Consider the following 18741-nt stretch of genomic DNA (forward strand, 5'->3'; position numbering starts at 1 on the left):
ACCCAAAGAGCACCCATTTGATACGTTACGTTTTGTTTTAATTTATATAGTATTAGTCCTCACAAAAAAAGACAAACCAAATGAACTCAAAAAAATAGAAAATTTATCTTTAAAAGTACATGAATCTAAATTTTTATTTTTATTATTGATAAATACCTTTTTATTTGTGTAATTATTTGACTATAAAAATTATAAATTAAGAGTAAATAATAAAAATTCTGATTAGAAATATATGTCAAGATTACCTGATAAGCTCTCCATGTTAAACTAGAGTCGCTTAGCCCATAAGCAAAGCATCGTATATATCCTATTCTTAGCTCTTCTTAATTACCCACTAATTAATCTCCTTTTAAGCTCAAGAAAACTTTATGTTTTGAATGTTTCAGATAATGTTGAAAAAAAAAAGAAGATAATTCTTGGTGAGGTGTAAAAGAAACCATAATCGGTACTTTGCAAATTGCAATGCAAACTTATCATATGTTTATAAAGTTTTACAATATTGTTTCGGAAAAGCCGTGAATTCTTCCTATTAATTTTGTCTGCTATTTAGCAATCTCAAAGTTTCATTTTTGTTTTCAAATATCAAATAAAAAATGAGTAATTTTAATTCTTATATGATTTGGTTGTCAAAATTTGCAGATATAAAAAAATTAGAGAGAATGTATTGTCAAATCTCAAACAATTTTCTTTTAAAAAAATATTTTTTTATTTAATATTGTTGTGATCAATTGATCTAACCATTATCATTAATAGGATTTTTATTTTTTTAATTCTTAAAAAGGGTATGAAATACAATCTAGCATAGAACACAATTTTTTTTAAGTGTCGTATCTTTACGATCAAATTCCATTAAATGGTCATAAGTATTTTATTTAATTTGATATAATTTATAGTTAAAAACATAATTAAATTAAATTTATAGTTGAAAACTATGTCATATGTGTATCTGTTTTTAATGCCGACATCGTCAGTCAAGGCTTGAAGATAAGAACCAATGCACATTCACATCTAAAAAGTCTTGGTCAACGGTCAACTCAAAAGAGTGACATCTTTCTCTCTTTCTCTCATCATTCCAATGGCTTTTTCGTAATAACAATGAAAACCCAAGGTTTGTTTAATAATTTGGACTCGATAAAAAGTTTCAGTTTGGAATTTGCACCAAACGTTGTTGCCTTGTTGGAGTCCGCCCTCTCTCTCTCTCTCTCTCTCTCTCTCTCTCCTTAATTTAGCTCACAAAAGAAAGAGAAAAAAAGGATTCTAACTCAAAACCAGAAAGGAAAGGTACTTTATTTCTTCACTGAATTATTGAAACTAGAACAAAAACTCCGAACTTTGCTATTTCTACTTATTTATTTATTTTCTGACACAGATCTGAAATTTTTTTTTCCATTTTTGTCTTCTTTAAGGGAGAAATTTGCAACAAAAAAAGAAAGCAAAGAAGGAGCAATGAGTGTTTTACACAGTAGTCAGAATCTAATGTGTTCAGAGATGGAAGTGATGATGATGGACTCATCAAATAACTTGGCTTGTTGGCCCCCTTCAAGCCCAGAAGTGGAAATGATGTTAGAGAGGTACATTTGTAATTATGGACCATCATCATCATCACTACCGTCCATTTTTATGAAGGAAGAAGAGTTTTCATCAGATCAGGAATCAGATCATCAAGCTCAACATTTTGATCAAGCTTTTCTTGATCGTGATGGCACTACTACAATTAATGTCAACACCATTGATAGGAATAATCTCGTTAGGCAAAGTAGCTCTCCGCCTGAGTTTTTCTCTCATTTAACCCCCCACAACAACGGTAAGGTTTATTATTGTTTTTGTTTTTCGTTTTTTTTTTTTTTTTTTTTTTTGTAATAAAATTAGATGTATGACTAATTCTTTAATGAACTAATAGGATTTACTGCTATGAGAGGAGACGGTAGACTTGGTAATGATCAATTAAATTTCTCATCTGGATCACCTACATGCTCAAGGAAAATGCCCCAGATTGCTGAAAATGGGAATGATTCTAATTGGGATAATAATTCTTCACTCAATGGCCTCGAAAGAACCCGAGATCACAATGATGTGAAGATGTTTTCTAGTTCAACTGCATTAGAAATTCAGGTAAAAATTTGTAGATTGTGTTCTTTTCTGTCATTCCTTTTCGCCATTATGTTTGTGTCACTAATGAGTGTTAATGTTCTCTTGCAGCAACAGAACACAGTTTTGGCGCATCATTTGAGCTTGCCGAAGGATTTTGGGATGCCTAGTAGAGAGAAGGTCTTGCATTTTCAGGGCTCTGTTCCTTGCAAAATTCGAGCCAAAAGAGGCTTTGCCACTCACCCGCGCAGCATCGCAGAGAGGGTAAGAAAAAAAATCTACTGTCCTCCGTTTATGTTGCGATTCGTTTTTGGTTTTGTTGACGAGCATTCGGAATCGAGATGATTTTGTTGCTCATTCCAAACTAAGCTGGGAAAAGAATTCATTACAAAATATTGTATCATGATTTTAGGTGAGAAGAACTCGGATTAGCGAAAGGATGAGGAGATTGGAGGATCTTTTTCCAAACATTGACAAGGTAACTTAGACGCTCACTAATCTTAAATTATTCGATCTTTTCTCTTTTCTGTGATGTGTTTTCTTTCTTTCTTAGAAACTAAAGGGTCTGTTTAGTTCGTTGATTCGAGTTTTTAATTTGAGTTGAAATGTGACTTTATGTGAAAACTTTTTACTATAACAAAAAAGTTAAATGTGAATGTTTTTTAAAGCTTTTTACTGTAATAAAACTCGAATTCTAAATTTGAATCGGTAAAATGAACGGGGTCTAAATTGTTTTCATTGACTTTTTTTGACAGCAAACAAGCATAGCTGACAAGTTAGAATTGGCAGTTGAATACATTAAGGACCTTCAGAAGCAAGTTAAGGTACAATGGATTGTCGAATTCTAGATCCGACGAAATGAATCTGAACCAACTTCAGTTACCTTCTGTTTTGTTCTTCAAGTAAAACTGATAACCTCGAACATTAAAGGTGAACTAGCCACATCCCAACAACGTTGGCACCTGACTAGCCAACCTATCATACATTGTTCGTGTTATCGACCTTTCTAACTCTACCTCCCCTTAATGTATATCATTTTTTCGCTTTTCGATGCAGACGCTTGCAGATACGAAGGCCAATTGCTCGTGTTCAAGTAAACAAAAGCAGCATTCAAATCCTTGTGGATGATTTGTTCATTGTAGATGTAGAAGAAAAATAATGATTTTCAGGGTATTGAAGATATTGTTAGTAATTCGGAATAATGAACCTGTATTGTATTGTATCAGCTAGGTTTAGGTCAATAACTAGGCTCCTCCTTTTCAAAATTTTCCATGCAAACAAAGTGACAGAAAAAAAGAAAAAAAAAAAGTAAAGAAAAGAGGAAAGGGGAGAATTTCTGTCTTCTCAAGGGTCTTAATATTATTGTTTTAGCAACTTGGTGTGCTCTTCTTTTTGTTATTCTTCACTAAAGTTGTTTTGCCTAGAGCTAGTTATATGCTCTTGTTTGTGATGGTCCAACAGGAATTTCAAAGTCAAATATATAAACCTTAATGCAAGGTAAACAGGTCAACCACATTTCTTACATTTAATTTTCCTATATGAAGAATTATGCCATACGGCTTCATTAGACCAAGAAGAAAATATATATATATATATACACACGTATATATGTAATATATGTTGCTCTAAACTCATTCACTCGACATAGTAATGAGAAACGAAAAAAAAAATTACAGACAAAATGATTCTGTGAATGAAGCAATTTGAAGCTCCGAGTAGGCCTCTTTACCATGAAAATTTGTCTTTATGACATTAGCTCTGCCTCGTGTAATAAGCCAAACAAGAAAACAAAACTTTAGGTCAAAATTGCAATACAGGAGAACCGTTTTACATGAACTACATTCTCTTCAACTACTCAATCCTCTATCTAGAACTTGCCCTCTTTCCGTTTCCTCGATTTCTTTGGGTGAGTCTTTTTGTTCTTCGACGCGCTCGTTGAGGGTTTCGTTTTCTTTTGTTCTTTAGATGATTCTCTATTTTCATCATCTTCCTCGTCGGAAGGAACCATATCAGTCGCATAACCATCTTCTTCATCTGTACTAAGTACAAAGTCCTCCACAACATCTTCATCATGGCAAAATCTTCTTTTTCCTCTTCTTGTTCGATTCTTTAGGTTGTTTAGCCCTGTTAATTAACCAATCACACAAAACGTAAAAATTGTTGAACACAAATCAGATTAAGAAGAGAAAAGAAATGGAGAGATGTAATCGCTATACTTGGAATCACTTCCTAGTAACCAGGAAGAACTGAAAGCGGCATTGCCTTCTTCGTCCTCGGTATGATCTTCTTCATCATCACTTCCGCGCATCTCATTCCCAATGATTTTTCACCAACAAGAAGACTAGAATAATAGTATTTTCAAGCATGTTAGGATCAGAATCTCAAACATGAAAAAAAGAAAAAGGGGATATAAAAGACAACAAGATGATCAGAAACCTGGATTCTGTCAATGCATCGGTTCTTTGTTTAGCTCTTTCGCGAAGAGATACTACATACTACAACCAAAACAAAAATGTTTTCAGGCCAGTCAAAGACGATACTTTTGTACTAAATAGATTCACAAACACAAGGGATTTGAGAGATTTTTAGCATCTTTGCTACCCAGTAATTGCAAAGGCGAAAACTAGACCAGCTTGAGGTTTAAAGAAGCAACTTTTTGCATTAAAGTTTAACAATTAGTATGAAAATGAAACACTGTAGAAGAGGAAACTGGAATAAAATTACCAGTTGCAGCAGTGATTCGGTTGAGTTCTAGCACATCTCAATCGAAGAGGAAAGGTATCTGGCAGTTCATGAAGTTCCACTCATAAACTTTGCGAAACGCTTCCTTCAAGAAACAACCAAGAACAAAGCACAAGTTAAAATGCAAGAATACATACTAAACGGAAGAAAAGGAAAACTCTTTAAAACCTCCTTCTCATCAATAGTTAGTTCTCGAAATGACAACTTTTTGGGATGATCTGATGAAAAAGCTTTTAAGTTCGATGAAGAATGACAAACACCTTATCATGTTTTCTATCAACGAAAAACAAACAAATCATACCTTAGTTTTCGTAAAAAGTGCCTCCCGTAAAGATCATTGCCAATTGCCGAATGAAAACAAAGGCATGTTGGTATGCGGTTGGGATGTCCACTCCAGAAAGTTCAATAACACAATTCTTAAGAAACTGGATACGATGTAATTTCACAGCATTTATAAACTGGCAGTTCAAGACATGGGCTTTGTATATCCCTTCAAAGCAGTCATCTAAGTAATCAGATCGGAGCAGGATACATAGATCTCTTAAAAATAGTAACGAGACAATGGGAAGGGGGTGACTTTGTAGGCGAATCTTGAGGGAATCAAGAGACAACACTGTGTGGTAGATTCGTATCATGATTCGAATCATGGTTCGTAATTTACTGTAATATTTTTTCTCATAAAAATACACATAAATTAAAAATAATTTTGAATTCATAAATCATGATTCTGAATCCATGAATCTATTGCTTATACCAGTTAGACCAATTACAAAGCACGGGCAGAGAGACTTAAAGAAGCCAGTTAGACCAATTACAAAGCACGGGCCGAGAGACTTAAAGAAGCGCTTAATGGACTCATTCAAGAAATATGGACTGCTTCAAATTGCAAGTTGGGCCCAAATAATGAACATGGTTTAATTAATTTAAGGAAAATAGTAAAAAATAGGTCAATATAAAAATTTTAAAAAAGTATATAGGCTAATTTTTAGTTATAGAAATTAATAGGCCATAACTTGTCAAGTTATGGTTCATAACCAGATAAATTATGGGCAAACTTGTCAAGTTATGGTTCATAACCAGATAAGTTATGGATAAAAACCGTAAATAATTTGTCAAGTTATGGTTTATAACCAGACAAGTTATGGATAAAAACAGTAAGTTTGCCTATTTATTAACTTATGTAAACTATTGACCTATTAATTTTAATTCATCTCAAATCTTGGCCTATTTCCTTATTTCTCCCTTAATTTAATCCAAGTCGTTGATGGGCTTCCCCAAGCATGAATGGTGTGATTTATTGGCAAATGGGCTGATTACTTTTGGGCATTCCTATTCCAATTTGGCGTCAATTTCTAGAAGCTTTACGGGTGATTTTGTTTCTAATTTTGGAGGTTGACTTTCCCATTCCTTTGATACTTGGTAGACAATTTTTCAGCCAATTTTCAGACCATTTTGGCGCGGAGAATCTGCTAATTTTCAACGTAAAAAGTTTCCAGTTTAGAGTCAAATCAGTTGCCCAATTATGCTCCTTTTAACTTTCCAATTTTGGGATTTAAAGTCCCGTTCATTTCCCCGATTCGAGTTTAAAATTTAAGTTTTATTACAGTAAAAAGTTCTCATAAACAGTCACATCTAACTTTTTTGCTACAGTAAAAAATTTTCACACAAAATCACATCTCAACTCGAATCAACGAAGTGAACGGACCTAACTTTCTCATTCTTTGTGGGCGTGCATAATTGTTGGGGTTTATTTTCTAGAATATTCTTGTGTTAGGTGAGGATTATTTTATTATTTTGTGTGTTTTTATGTTGGCCTATAAATAGGGCCCTTGGGCACCCATTGTAGGAGAGTTGTTTTCAGAGATAATAAAAGTATTGTGAGGTTGTTCCTCTTGGATTCTTCAAAGAATTTTTCCAAACACATCACGGTAGTTTTTCCTTTGTAGCGTTCATACACTTATACCTTTGATTCGTGACTCTTATAATCATTGGGTCAACGTTTTCATCTACTTATACCTATGGTAAGCGTTTCTTTATAAACGTTGAGTCAAGGTCCAGCCAATCACGAATCTGTATTGTAGCTTTTCTAGGCATTCTATCAAAGTATTATTGTGGGGTCTCAATGCAGGTCGCTTGGGGTTCGCATCACTCAAGGACAATGATCTCAACGCTTTCCTGACCAGTTTTGCCTTAGAATTATTCACTAAGAACAAACGATTCATTAGTTATATCACAGAGACGAGAATTGAAACATGTAATCGTTTCAGTTTCAAGTATTCAGAAAATTTCAAACCTGATAGACAAAATCTGCAACTTAGACAATCTGACAATTACAGTGCCCTCATGAGCAGTCTCCAAAATCTCCCACGCCTTTTTTGCTGAGTCACATGTAGATATTAACTTGAATTGGTTGGCGTCAATTCCATTGAAAATCGTGTTGAAAACACGAGAGTTGTAGTTAGCCAATTTATCTTTATCAGTTGACCACGAGACTTCAGGCTTTAGAGACTCCTTCCCTTCAGCATCCTTAGTTACAGGATGAGTCCAGCCATTTAGAACAGCACATCAGACCTTCTCATCTAAGGACTTGATGAAAGGCTTCATTCGGACCTTCTAATATCAATAATTCGCACCATCGAGCAAAGGGGACAAATAACTGAACCTCTTTCCTTCAGAAAATCTATTCCAAACATAATAGATTAATCTCCCAAGATCTCACTAAGCGAATGGTCAGTGAACCGCTGATTATACGTCTGGTGCTCTAGATGGTGTTGTAACACAGTCCTGGGACACTGCTTAATTAAATAAGATCCAGATTAATTATGTTCAATTTATGGATCAGAATAAAGTGCAGAAATAAAAAGAACACGTAATATGGTATTGCAATTCGGTGTGCACACCTACATCTACAGGGCTATGCACAAACAATAAATAGTTCACCATGTTCTAGAAATTACATATACTAACGGACTTATTCACACAGGACTCCCTCCTAGACAATGACACCGCTGTGATGAATTTTCATAGTGATGATGTTTAGCGTGCACCACACGTCTTCTATTCACCCGGTGAATTCCCTTCGATAGGCAGAGCTTCCTCCCGAAAGCAACAAGCATCTCTCTTGAAAGATGTAATGATTTATACTCAAAGGCTCTCAAAAGCACATATGTCTCTCTGAATATTTCTCTGTAAAAGCTTTCAAACTCACAAACTTTTTCTCTTGATATTTTCTCTATTAAAACCGTGCAAAATAAGCTAAACGCAAGTCCTTAAAATAAGGCTTCTAAAGCTGCTCAAGAATCTCTCTCCTAAAGATCTTTTTTTTTTCTCTATAATTCTCTCTTAGATTATTTTCACAAAATCTTCTCCTCAAAATATTTTCACAGTCTCACCAGTAAAATCTCCCTCATTCTCTTAAAAGAATATCACACATAATCTCATTTCAAAATAACTCCACAAGAAAATCTCTCTGGAAAATCTTCCACAATTTTTTTTTTTTCTGAAAATAGAATCTCCACGATTTTATCTCCTTCATTATCTCACTTAGACTTCCTCTAAACACACTGATTAAATAAGCCTCCCTTTAATTCAAATCACCAATACCCATTTGAACTTTTAAATAAAACCCAACCTTTAATTCAAATCACCAATACCCATTTGAACTTTTAAATAAAACCCAACCTTTAATTCAAATCACCAATACCCATTTGAACTTTTAAATAAAACCCAACCTTTAATTCAAATCACCAATACCCATTTGAACTTTTAAATAAAACCCAATACTTTAGTCTGCTTACACCACACCTCCACGTTTGTAGTATTTTAACGTTTAAATCCCAAAGCTTATCTCACGCAAATTACTGACCAAGTGCAATCAAATCATCTCCAATAAATTCAAATATGCAACTCTTGAGCATGAATTTAAATCTTCTCAACACCATATTCCAATTACTTCACAAAAACAATCAAATCCGAATTAATCTTGACTTGTAAGCTATATCTCCATTTAAATTTAAAACTAAATCCATATCACTTTATATGCATATAAGCCATCTTCCTTCCAAATTCAAATCACCATTTTCAATCATTATCTCCACTGATCACAATTCAACAAAATCTGCAACTTCAACTTCAAATATGATTATGAATTTTCTTCTGTAATCCAAAATCTTCTTGAATATGTTTTTTAAAATTTTACAAAACTGTTAATAAATTATCAACTAATAAAAATACCTAACAAATACCAAAACTAATTTAGGAACAATAAATGAAAACTACTTTTCACGAATGATAGTGCAAAATAGGAGAAGTTGACACAAGAAGTTCAAGAAGCACAGGTGCTAAAAAAACCTATAATTTTTTCGCAGACTCAAGACTAACAGTGTTTTTTTTTTTCATAGGTTTAAACTACAATTCAAAGTATAATGATTTTTCTCGTAAAAATTTAAATTTTTACTCAAATTTTCTCCTCAAACCTACGAACCGTAAATTATTAAGTCCCTGTTTAGTTTACTGGTTTGAACTTTTTTATTTGAACAGAAGTATTCAAACAGTGCAGTATTGTAGTTCAAATTGGTGTTTAGATATGTAGTTAAAATTTTAATTTGAACATAGAATAAAATTCAAATTCGTATTTAGTAGGTCTAAAATGCAAAGAGAGTTAACATTTTTTTACTATTTAAAAATGGTTTGAATGGTTAAATTTATGGGAGGAGTTAAACTTCTAAGTTAGACAATTTAATTTAATTTAAACGAGAAATATAATTTGAACTCCATACTTACTAAAAATTTAAATTATTCTCACGGTTTACACTGAGTTAAACTAAACTAAATAAACCGAACTAAATTAATAAAATAAACCGGGGAAAGGCTTTTCAAGCTAAGTATTAAATTGCACAAAGTTCAAGGGAAACATGCGCCAAAAAAAAAAAAAAAAAAAGTTTCTGTTTTTCTTGACAAGCTTACATCAATGTTCTATTCATTGAACTGCTGAACTTCCTGGTCATGCGTTTTCAAGTATTCATAGAACTCTGGTTCCTCCTGCACAAAACAATAGGAAATGACTTAAATACCCTCAACCCCCAAACCACTTTTATGCTTACAACTAAAGGACAAGAAGAAGAATATTTTCATGATGAGCAATATATATATAAATATATATATATATATATGTATTTGTTAACCTTTTCTTTAAGCTTTTCCAAATAACCAGTAAAATACACCAATTTAGCTTCGAAATGTGGTGCCACATATTCATATTCACAAAAAGAACGCATTTTGATAAGTTATTAGAAAATGTAATAGAACCCAGAAAATCAATTGCAACAAAGTAAAAGAAAAATCACAACTTTACACAAAATATATACACACACACACACACATATATATATATATATATATAATGATAGTTTGTTTGATAATCGCGCTCTCTTGAATGAAACTCTTTGTTCTTCTCTTTTGAGTAGGCCTTGGGCATTCCCACTAGGGAGGAGATTAAATGCCACAGGTATAAGTATCTGGAGGCATACGCTGGTTATTATGGACGTTTAGTTTGGAACTTTTGGACTTGATCATGCACAAAATGCCATATCTACCCATTAAATTGTGTGTTTGTTGAATGAAATTGTTTGAGGATTTCCTTTTTAGCTGGAATATTTTCATGCATTCTTTAGACTTGGCTTGGCTTTACGTTCGTGGTTGTGGTTGTGGACTGATTAACAAACTTTTTTTTAAAGGATTATATGTTATGTTGTTTATTTGATCTTGCTATTTAGTTAGGCTAATTGTTTGTATGCTTTTCAATATTTTTTTAGCTTTTGAAATTGATTTAAACCGGTTGAAATGAGCCATAAATAGGTTGAAATATATCATAGTTTGATACACTATAGATCATAGTCAGGCAAACTATGGATTATAGTTTGACAGACAATGACCGGTGGCCAGCATAATTTGTTATAATATAGATCATAGCCTGATAGACTATGATAGGTTGGCTATCGGAGGCCCGTTGGCCAGCGTATCATGACAGGCTATAAGTCATAGTCGGATAAACTATGGGTCATAGTCAGATAAACTATGGGTCATAGTCTAACAAACTATGGGTCATAATCTAACAGACTATGACTGGCCAGCGACAGAAGACCTGAAGGCCGGCATAATCTGTCAGATTATTGGTCATAATCTAACAGATTATGGGTCATAGTCTGATAGACTATGGCCGGCCGGCAACCGGAGATCCACCAATGGCGACCGGATACCCAGTCCGCCCGCGGGCGACCAAAGGACCTGCAAGGATCTTTATAAATTAGCCATAGACCATTATGGTATTTTAATAATCTATTAATGGGCCATTTGATTAGTTGTAGTCTAAAGGGTAGAAATAAAATAGCTAATGTTGGGGTTAATAATAACTTGTTGTACTATTTTAAGGAGTAAGTGTAAAAATTAACCGATCTCAATCCGTGTCCGATTCAAAACTTTTTCGGATCTAATCCAAAACCTATCGGATTATGCGGATTGAATTCACAGATTCTACGGATTATGACCTTTAAAATTAACAAATTATTTAAACATCCATACAAAATAACACAACATGAAATTTTCATCATTTATCAATATTTTAAAGTTCAAAGTTTGCAACATCCATAACCCACATAAACATAGTATAACATAAAATCCTTCAACAAATTCTAAATTGTTACAACCCAATTAAAACTCAAAATAGATTCAGTAAAACTGAAAATGAAATCTTCATCATTCTTAAGTGTTACTTTGAAGTAACATAAATGGACTAGGTAAGAAACTAAGAATATCAGCTTGCTATAAAATATGAATAATAAAAAAATATTACATTTTCATACATATACAATTTTTTTAAAAATAAAATAAAATAAAACTTATCCTATAAAAGTTATATATTATATATTTATAATATGTTTCGGATTCACCGATTTTGCGAAATGAGAACCAATCCGAAATCTTCAAATTAAAAAAATCTCAATTTGTGTTTAATTTAAAACTTTTTTCAATTTAATCTAAAACTTTAAATTGAATTAGATTTGATAGACCAATCGGATTAATGGTCCATGAACACCTCTAAACAAGAGGCTAATTGTTGTCGTATGGTCTTTTTTCATTTATTTTTAATGAAAAGTTTAATGGAAAAGAATTAAACGGAACTAATTTAAGTTTCGTTCACTTTGTAGATTCGAGTTTTCAATTCGAACTGAGATGTAATATTTTGTGAGAATTTTTTACTGTAATAAAAAAAATTAAATGTGACATATTTTAAGAGTTTTTTACTGTAAAAATTTAGAACTGCAAACTCGAATCGGTGAAATGAGCGAGGCCTCAAAATTCAAAGAGTGAACGGGAGTATTAAAACCTTTAGGGCGAAATGAGAATTAGGCTAAATTCTGAGGCGGGAGTGAGAATAATCTAAATAAAAAGATCTTTAATTAATTAATTAAATTTTAAATTAATAAGACTACACAAGCAGCCTAATGGCCCTTGGTCATCTTTCTCTCTCTCCAAAAATTCATCAAATTGATCTAAAGTTTTTCCCTTTTTTTGTATAATCATGGCGAATCTGCAGAGCAATTTCAACCAGAAGATCGACTACGTATTCAAGGTGGTTCTGATCGGAGACTCGGCGGTCGGAAAATCTCAGCTCTTGGCTCGTTTCGCTCGCAATGAGTTCAATTTGGATTCCAAAGCCACAATCGGCGTCGAATTCCAGACCAAAACTCTTCTCATCGATCACAAAACCATCAAAGCCCAGATTTGGGATACTGCTGGTCAAGAAAGGTATTTATTTTCTAATTTTCTTGATTTAGGGCTTTTTTTATTTATTAATATTAGCCTTGATTACTTTTAATATTAGGATGATTAACTCAAATGATTTAGAAAGTTGTATTCTTTTCTCCTTTTGAGTTGTTTTTTTTTGTACTTTTTTTATATTGGTTCCTATTTTCGGCTTTGATAATTGAGAATTGTTAAATAATTATTTTTATGACTCTGTTAATAAAGGTATTTGGAAAGAGTTTTTTTTTTTTTTCCAATTTAAAATTGTAAAATTTTTGATGGATGCTTAGTTGGACTTTAAATCATAGTTGGTTTTGTATGAAATGATGATCAAACAGTCGATCTTTATAATCTGGGGGAAATAGGAAAGATTTGAATGAAACTGAATTGCAGTTAGATGGGTTTGAATTGAGGCCATAGTGAATTGAATTCGGTGTTCGTGGTTGTTAATTTCTGGATTTTTCAAATTTAGTGTCAACATAATGGTTTGTGATTAGTAAATCTTTGTAGTATCTTATGAAGAAAAGCTTGATATTCATGCAAACATAATGGTTTTAGTAGTAGTAGTAGTTGTTGTTTCATGAGGTTAAGCCGCTTAAATTGCATCGATGAGGCGGGATTTTGCCTTTGGAGTTTCATTCAGAACTTTGCCAAATCGTGATTGACAAAAGTGGAAATCGTTAGGTGACGACGATAAGCGTTCTTCCTATTAGTGGTGGATTCTGAGTTGTATGCCTGAGATTCTGTTGAACGGAAGAAAAGTAGCGACTTTAGATTGAGCAGATTCTCTTATTATTGTTTAAAGAAGATATGAGTTAGTGATGGTGATGATGATGGCGGGATGATAGATGAACAATAAGGAGGGTAGAATATTTTCTTTATTAAAAAAAAAAATGACGAAGATAGATGTTCTCTCTTCCTTGACACTTTGAATGCGGATTCAGTTTGTTCTAAGACCACTATCATGTTAAAATGATAATTTTCCACTCGGCAAAGTATGATTTTTCGCTTTTTAATTTGGTAATTCATGTGTAATCTTGCCTCAAAATATTCGGAGAGTTTTTTTTTTTTTTTAAAACAGTGTATAGGATTTATGACCCCATTTGGTAAAACGAGAAGGGGGTCTGAGATCATACTATTTATGTTCCTTAGGCTTATTGCTTAGTCCATTCTCTGCTAGAAAGTCATCTAAAATTTATGAACATAGACATGTTATTCATTTGTATTGACCTCGATATTCGCGATATCTGCCTTGTATAAGACTCATTTTCCTGCTGAAACCATCCAATATATATGAATATCAATGTTTTTTCTGCGCTCTCAATGAATTACAGATACCGAGCAGTGACAAGCGCATACTATAGAGGTGCAGTGGGGGCGATGCTAGTCTATGACATAACCAAGCGTCAGTCATTCGACCATGTCGCCCGGTGGTTAGAGGAATTGCGGGGCCATGCAGACAAAAACATTGTCATTATGCTTGTGGGGAATAAATCTGACCTAGGGACTCTTCGAGCTGTACCCACCGAGGATGCAAAAGAGTTTGCGCAAAGAGAGAACCTATTTTTTATGGAGACATCAGCACTCGAGTCTACAAATGTTGAGTCAGCATTTCTTACGGTCCTCACAGAAATTTATCGAGTCATTAGCAAGAAGGCCCTCATTGCCAATGAGGAACAGGAGGCCTTAGGCAGTTCATCGCTTCTCAAGGGGACAAAGATTGTTGTCCCTGGACAAGAACCAGAACCAGTTCGGAGCTCTAGTTGTTGCAAATATTCATAGGATTATGATTCTTAACCTACACTTTGACGGATTGCAACTGTTTACTATTTACTATATGGTAAGCACGGGAAAGGAAATAATTGCTCTGTTTTGTTGGCTTTCTTGCTTTTCACTGTTTGACCTCGTTTAATTTTTACTTTTCAGAAAGTCATCTTACACAGCTCCTTACGGACCAGGTAAATCGGTCTATCTTCTTGTAAGAAGCTTTTGTAGGCAGATTGGTTTTGTATGCGGACTCACAGAAATGCAATGAATTTGACACGTACTTCTCATATTCAATGCCAATACCATTCCATCATATTGTTTTTCCGCATTCTGGGGATAGAATGTTATGGATTGTTTAAGATCAGATACACACCTACACAGAAGAAACTGGATAAACAAACCTTCTGATCAGAAAAACGAGCATATCACAGTTTAAAAAGTGTGTGAATTGAATTCTAATTTTCAAGGACATGGTGGTCTTCTATGATTTGTTTAACCTATTTAAGTACATTTCTCTGCATAATGCACTAGATTCAAGTACCAGTCATTGCAGCTGATTTCTTCTTTGTATAGGAAAGGTCTAATTGTGACTATCAAAATGATTTTCTGTAACGAATTTATAGAAATTGTTCCTCTTGGTCTGAATAGTTGTTAATACTCTAGTCACTTATATCAAAGTAGATTAATATACTGCTATAATCAATTGGAATTAAGCCAGGAGGATTTGATTTGGTGCCACTTAATTCGTGTTGTTCTGTAACTTTTATAATGTTTGTCTGCATTCCCAAAGGTGTTATTTTGAGAAACTCTGCTAAAAGAAATCCCTGTACATTTTGGCATGTTTACTCACTTGTATTGGAATGTAATGAAAAAAAGTAAAAGGGTTGGAAAGGAAAGAAAATGAATTGATCCCCTTTCTAGTACGTGTGGGCGCTTTGCATGGATCCAGTGGATTTTGTCGAGGAACGTCTTGGCACCATGGTTATAAATATATACGTATGTATATTAGAATAAGGTTTACTAAAATTTTCTTGTGCGCAAAAAAAAAAAAAAAAAAAGAAAAAAAAAAGAAAAAAAGAAGAAGAAGAAGTTGAAATTCATGAGGGCTAGTAAAGCAATTTTATTGTTTATTCAATGGGCATTAAGAAATTAGCATATTCCTCCCAAGTAAACGTAAAACTAAAAAAAGGTCGTGAAGATTTTTATCATATTACGTTATCAAATTTCTTTTTATATTTAATAGTAATACGTAATCATTCAAAACTAATATATATATTATTCTTTTCGTTTCAATTTCATTTCAAGGTTAAGTTGGGGGACAAGAAATTTATGCTAAAAAATTGAATAGTATACTCAAAAGATAATTCAGAACAAAGTTTGCTGATTGCAAATGGTTGATTATCCAAAGTAACCTCTTCCACCTTTTTTTCTTAATTTAATTCTAATTATTAAATTGCACAATATCGACTATAACTTAATCCTTGGAGTTTACGTTCTCCCAAGACCTTTTGGCTGTATAAATTAGGAACAAACAACATTAGGAAGTTTTCATATTACAGATGGTTGGGATATATAAATCATAAATATTGGGACTTCGATATGCTTATTTAAATAATAGATTAATACCACTAGTGCGCTTTAAGTTTTGAATCATTCTCACTTACTTTTAAAATTTTGAAAACTCTCACTATGCCTTCTAAATTTTGAATTTGTCCCATTTAAGCCTTTTCGTAAGAATTTATATTAAATTATAGGAGAAAAAAGAGGTTAAGTGTGATTAACGGAAATTCAAATAGAAAGCCACATGACTGCATTACTCTCTTTTTTATATGTTTTTAACAAAAATTACAACAAAAAGAATTAAGTGGGAACAATTTAAAATTCACGAGACAAAGTGAGTTTTTAAAATTTACGAGCAAACTGAAAATAAACAGGATAAAATTTCTTAAATAATTGAATGAAAAGAGGTCACACACACATTTCTAACTTTTGCCTATAATAATAACAATTTTGGAAATTTCAAGAGATATTTGAAGATTACCCTTCAAACTATCACTCTTCCAACTTAAATAAATACGGCAAATTATACGGTGGAACTCCTCAAATGAAATGTGATATGTATTTATTTGTATATATATTGCTTTTGCCTATAAAAATGCTCATCAGTATCAGCTGGTACATACATACATCGTCATGTGTACATGTATACAAGCAATAATTTACCTTGGCTTGATTCTTATCTGCAAATTAAGCTTATAATATATATATATATATATATATTTTAATTTCATTTATGTCAAGTTCAACAAAACCTAATCAAGTAATTAGCCCCATGGCAAGTAAAAGTACTAGTGGGATCATCATAGGCATAACTATAAGAGGTTGGGCAAGCATCCTTGAAAGCTCTTGAATAGTTAGTTGGTTTGCAGGTTTGAGGGCTCCCATATTCTCCTGTGCAACAATACTCTGGCTGATTGAACGCCATGCATGCACTCATGCACGCGACAACACGTCCACTCTTAGTCCTCACCTGCGCGCATTCGCGATTCGAGAATTTAGAAATTTATTTTTAAAAAAAAATTAGAATTTAGTCCTCACCTACGCGCATTCGCGACTCGAGAAAATTTAGAAATTCTTTTAAAAAAACTTAGAATTTAGTCCTCACCTGTGCGCATTCGCGACTCGAGAAAATTTAGAAATTCTTTTAAAAACAGTATATGAAATATGAAATTACAAAATCCATCCCTACATTCAATTCATACTCACCTGTAGCCCATCAGGGCACCCCCGGTTTAAGTCTGAAACGCATCGGACCGCCTTGCAAGAGTTGGAACTAGACCCCGAACCGCCGTGAGGGGTTATGGACACAGGCATGTTGTAGCCATCAACAAGGCTGACATCATAGAAATCAAAGGGACTGTCTAGGGTAAACTCAGCTAGTGTGGCGGGTGGAGCCCCGCCCGCCCCAGCGCATTTTAGCGCGCCGCCACAATCACCTGTGAGGCACGTTCCCTTTCCCAAGTCGTCAAAGGAGCACCAACGACGACCCCAAAACCTGCCCGACCAGCCTTTAGGGGAAGTGATGTTTACAGATTCACCGGGCGCTAGCTGCAACCCACCACCCATTAGTTGTGGTTTTCCAGCTCCGGGTTGGATCCCGGGCCATATTGTGTTCTTGCATCTGTTTTCTAATGTAAAAACAGCAGCATCCGAGTAACCTATAATATCAAAAACACAACACCCAATAAAAAAATAATAATATTTGAATCATTGATAGAGATAAATGGAAAAGAAATGCTAGTAATAATATGAACAATAAAAGAACTACTCTTGAAAGAAGAAGAAGAATTATGTTCTTGGTATTATACCAAAGAAAAAGAGTGCCAAAAGGTAATAATGCCACAAATTAGCCATGAAAGAGTTGGATTGTTTTGGAGATGAATGTTATGGAGGCTTTATAAATAGAAGCAATGAAGATGCACTTAGGTGTGTGTATATATATACATGTACATATACATATATAAAGGATTTTGAAACAATAACACAGGCTTTGCGCTTCTCAACAAAAAGAGAAAAGAATTACAACACACAAACAAGCTTTTTAGGGAGGATTTGTTAGAGGTTATAATGAAGTTAATAGAATAGTGCAAGAATGAAGGGTGGGTGGGTTTTTCGTTGTGACAAGTGTTTGTGTATATTTTAGTGAAAAAAGCAACAAATTACCAGATTTTTTGGTTTCAGTCTAAAGAGCCTAACTGAAACCGGATTTTTCTTGTACCTCAATTGACCAACGCATGGCCGAGCACTTTATCTTAGAACGAGCAACAAAATATTGGAAACTTTCAACTCGAAAAATCCAACAAAAAAAAGTGTGAAAAGTTATAGGCCTAACTATATATGTGGATTTGTCATCATGTATATCTCACAACAAAATATTTCTTTCTCTTCACGTATAAATACATACATACATACACACATACATATATATATTTGTATATATATAGACACACACACGATTAATCATTTGGAGTTGAAATATTCATTTCCCTTTTACCTGTCATAAGTCCATAACCAAACAATACATAAGCCAGTTGTCAGTTTATAAGCTAGATAATATATGTTGCTATTATATAAATATATATATATATATATATATATATTTATACGCACATGTATGAAGAAGTTTTCAATTGTTACGTTCTTTTTAATCATCGGTAATTATCGATCAAATTATGAAAATAAGTGCATATTTTTATTACAATTGATGATGTGACAATTCATATGACAAAAACGATTAATATTGTACCATGGATGTGATTTGATACTCGAAAACAAGCATTC

The 18741-nt window shown here is 33.4% G+C and overlaps 3 protein-coding genes across 4 annotated transcripts; 2 read left to right on the plus strand and 1 right to left on the minus strand.

Annotated features, from left to right (window-relative positions):
* The first annotated feature begins 1194 nt into the window (after window positions 1-1194).
* LOC21394200 (transcription factor bHLH130) lies at window positions 1195-3462 on the plus strand. 2 transcript variants are annotated; one of them, XR_002902730.1, is made up of 7 exons: window positions 1195-1281; window positions 1407-1804; window positions 1901-2112; window positions 2200-2352; window positions 2501-2566; window positions 2844-3018; window positions 3145-3223. XR_002902730.1 is itself a non-coding variant. In XM_010104326.2 (7 exons), the coding sequence occupies exons 2-7, from the start codon at window positions 1447-1449 to the stop codon at window positions 3214-3216; spliced, it is 930 nt and encodes a 309-aa protein (XP_010102628.1). In that variant the 5' UTR covers window positions 1195-1281; window positions 1407-1446; the 3' UTR covers window positions 3217-3462. The 2 variants fall into 2 exon arrangements, 1 of the variants encoding a protein (XP_010102628.1); XM_010104326.2 differs by having other exon boundaries at window positions 2844-2912; window positions 3145-3462.
* An 8891-nt stretch (window positions 3463-12353) lies between these two features.
* LOC21394202 (ras-related protein RGP1) lies at window positions 12354-15039 on the plus strand. The gene is made up of 3 exons (XM_010104328.2): window positions 12354-12636; window positions 13968-14473; window positions 14560-15039. The coding sequence occupies exons 1-2, from the start codon at window positions 12410-12412 to the stop codon at window positions 14413-14415; spliced, it is 675 nt and encodes a 224-aa protein (XP_010102630.1). The 5' UTR covers window positions 12354-12409; the 3' UTR covers window positions 14416-14473; window positions 14560-15039.
* Window positions 15040-16702: 1663 nt separating this feature from the next.
* On the minus strand, window positions 16703-18461 carry LOC21394203 (thaumatin-like protein). Its single transcript, XM_010104329.1, has 3 exons — window positions 18455-18461; window positions 17167-17618; window positions 16703-16930 (listed from the first exon to the last, which is right to left on the minus strand). Exons 1-3 carry the CDS (start codon window positions 18459-18461, stop codon window positions 16703-16705), a joined length of 687 nt encoding a protein of 228 aa, XP_010102631.1.
* Window positions 18462-18741: the final 280 nt, after the last annotated feature.

Source organism: Morus notabilis, unplaced genomic scaffold (assembly GCF_000414095.1).
Source record: "Morus notabilis unplaced genomic scaffold, ASM41409v2 Scaffold765, whole genome shotgun sequence".
In the NCBI taxonomy this organism is placed as follows: domain Eukaryota; kingdom Viridiplantae; phylum Streptophyta; class Magnoliopsida; order Rosales; family Moraceae; genus Morus; species Morus notabilis.

Bases quoted from the DNA above. Each gene is read 5' to 3' on its own strand.
- LOC21394200 (XM_010104326.2), top strand. From the start codon at position 1,447: ATGAGTGTTTTACACAGTAGTCAGAATCTAATGTGTTCAGAGATGGAA. The intron at 1,805-1,900 runs GTAAGGTTTATT...ATGAACTAATAG, and splicing joins TTTAACCCCCCACAACAACG to GATTTACTGCTATGAGAGGA. The intron at 2,567-2,843 runs GTAACTTAGACG...TTTTTTTGACAG, and splicing joins TTTTTCCAAACATTGACAAG to CAAACAAGCATAGCTGACAA.
- LOC21394202 (XM_010104328.2), top strand. From the start codon at position 12,410: ATGGCGAATCTGCAGAGCAATTTCAACCAGAAGATCGACTACGTATTC. The intron at 12,637-13,967 runs GTATTTATTTTC...AATGAATTACAG, and splicing joins GATACTGCTGGTCAAGAAAG to ATACCGAGCAGTGACAAGCG.
- LOC21394203 (XM_010104329.1), bottom strand. The intron at 16,931-17,166 runs GTGAGTATGAAT...GAATGCGCGCAG, and splicing joins GGTGCCCTGATGGGCTACAG to GTGAGGACTAAGAGTGGACG.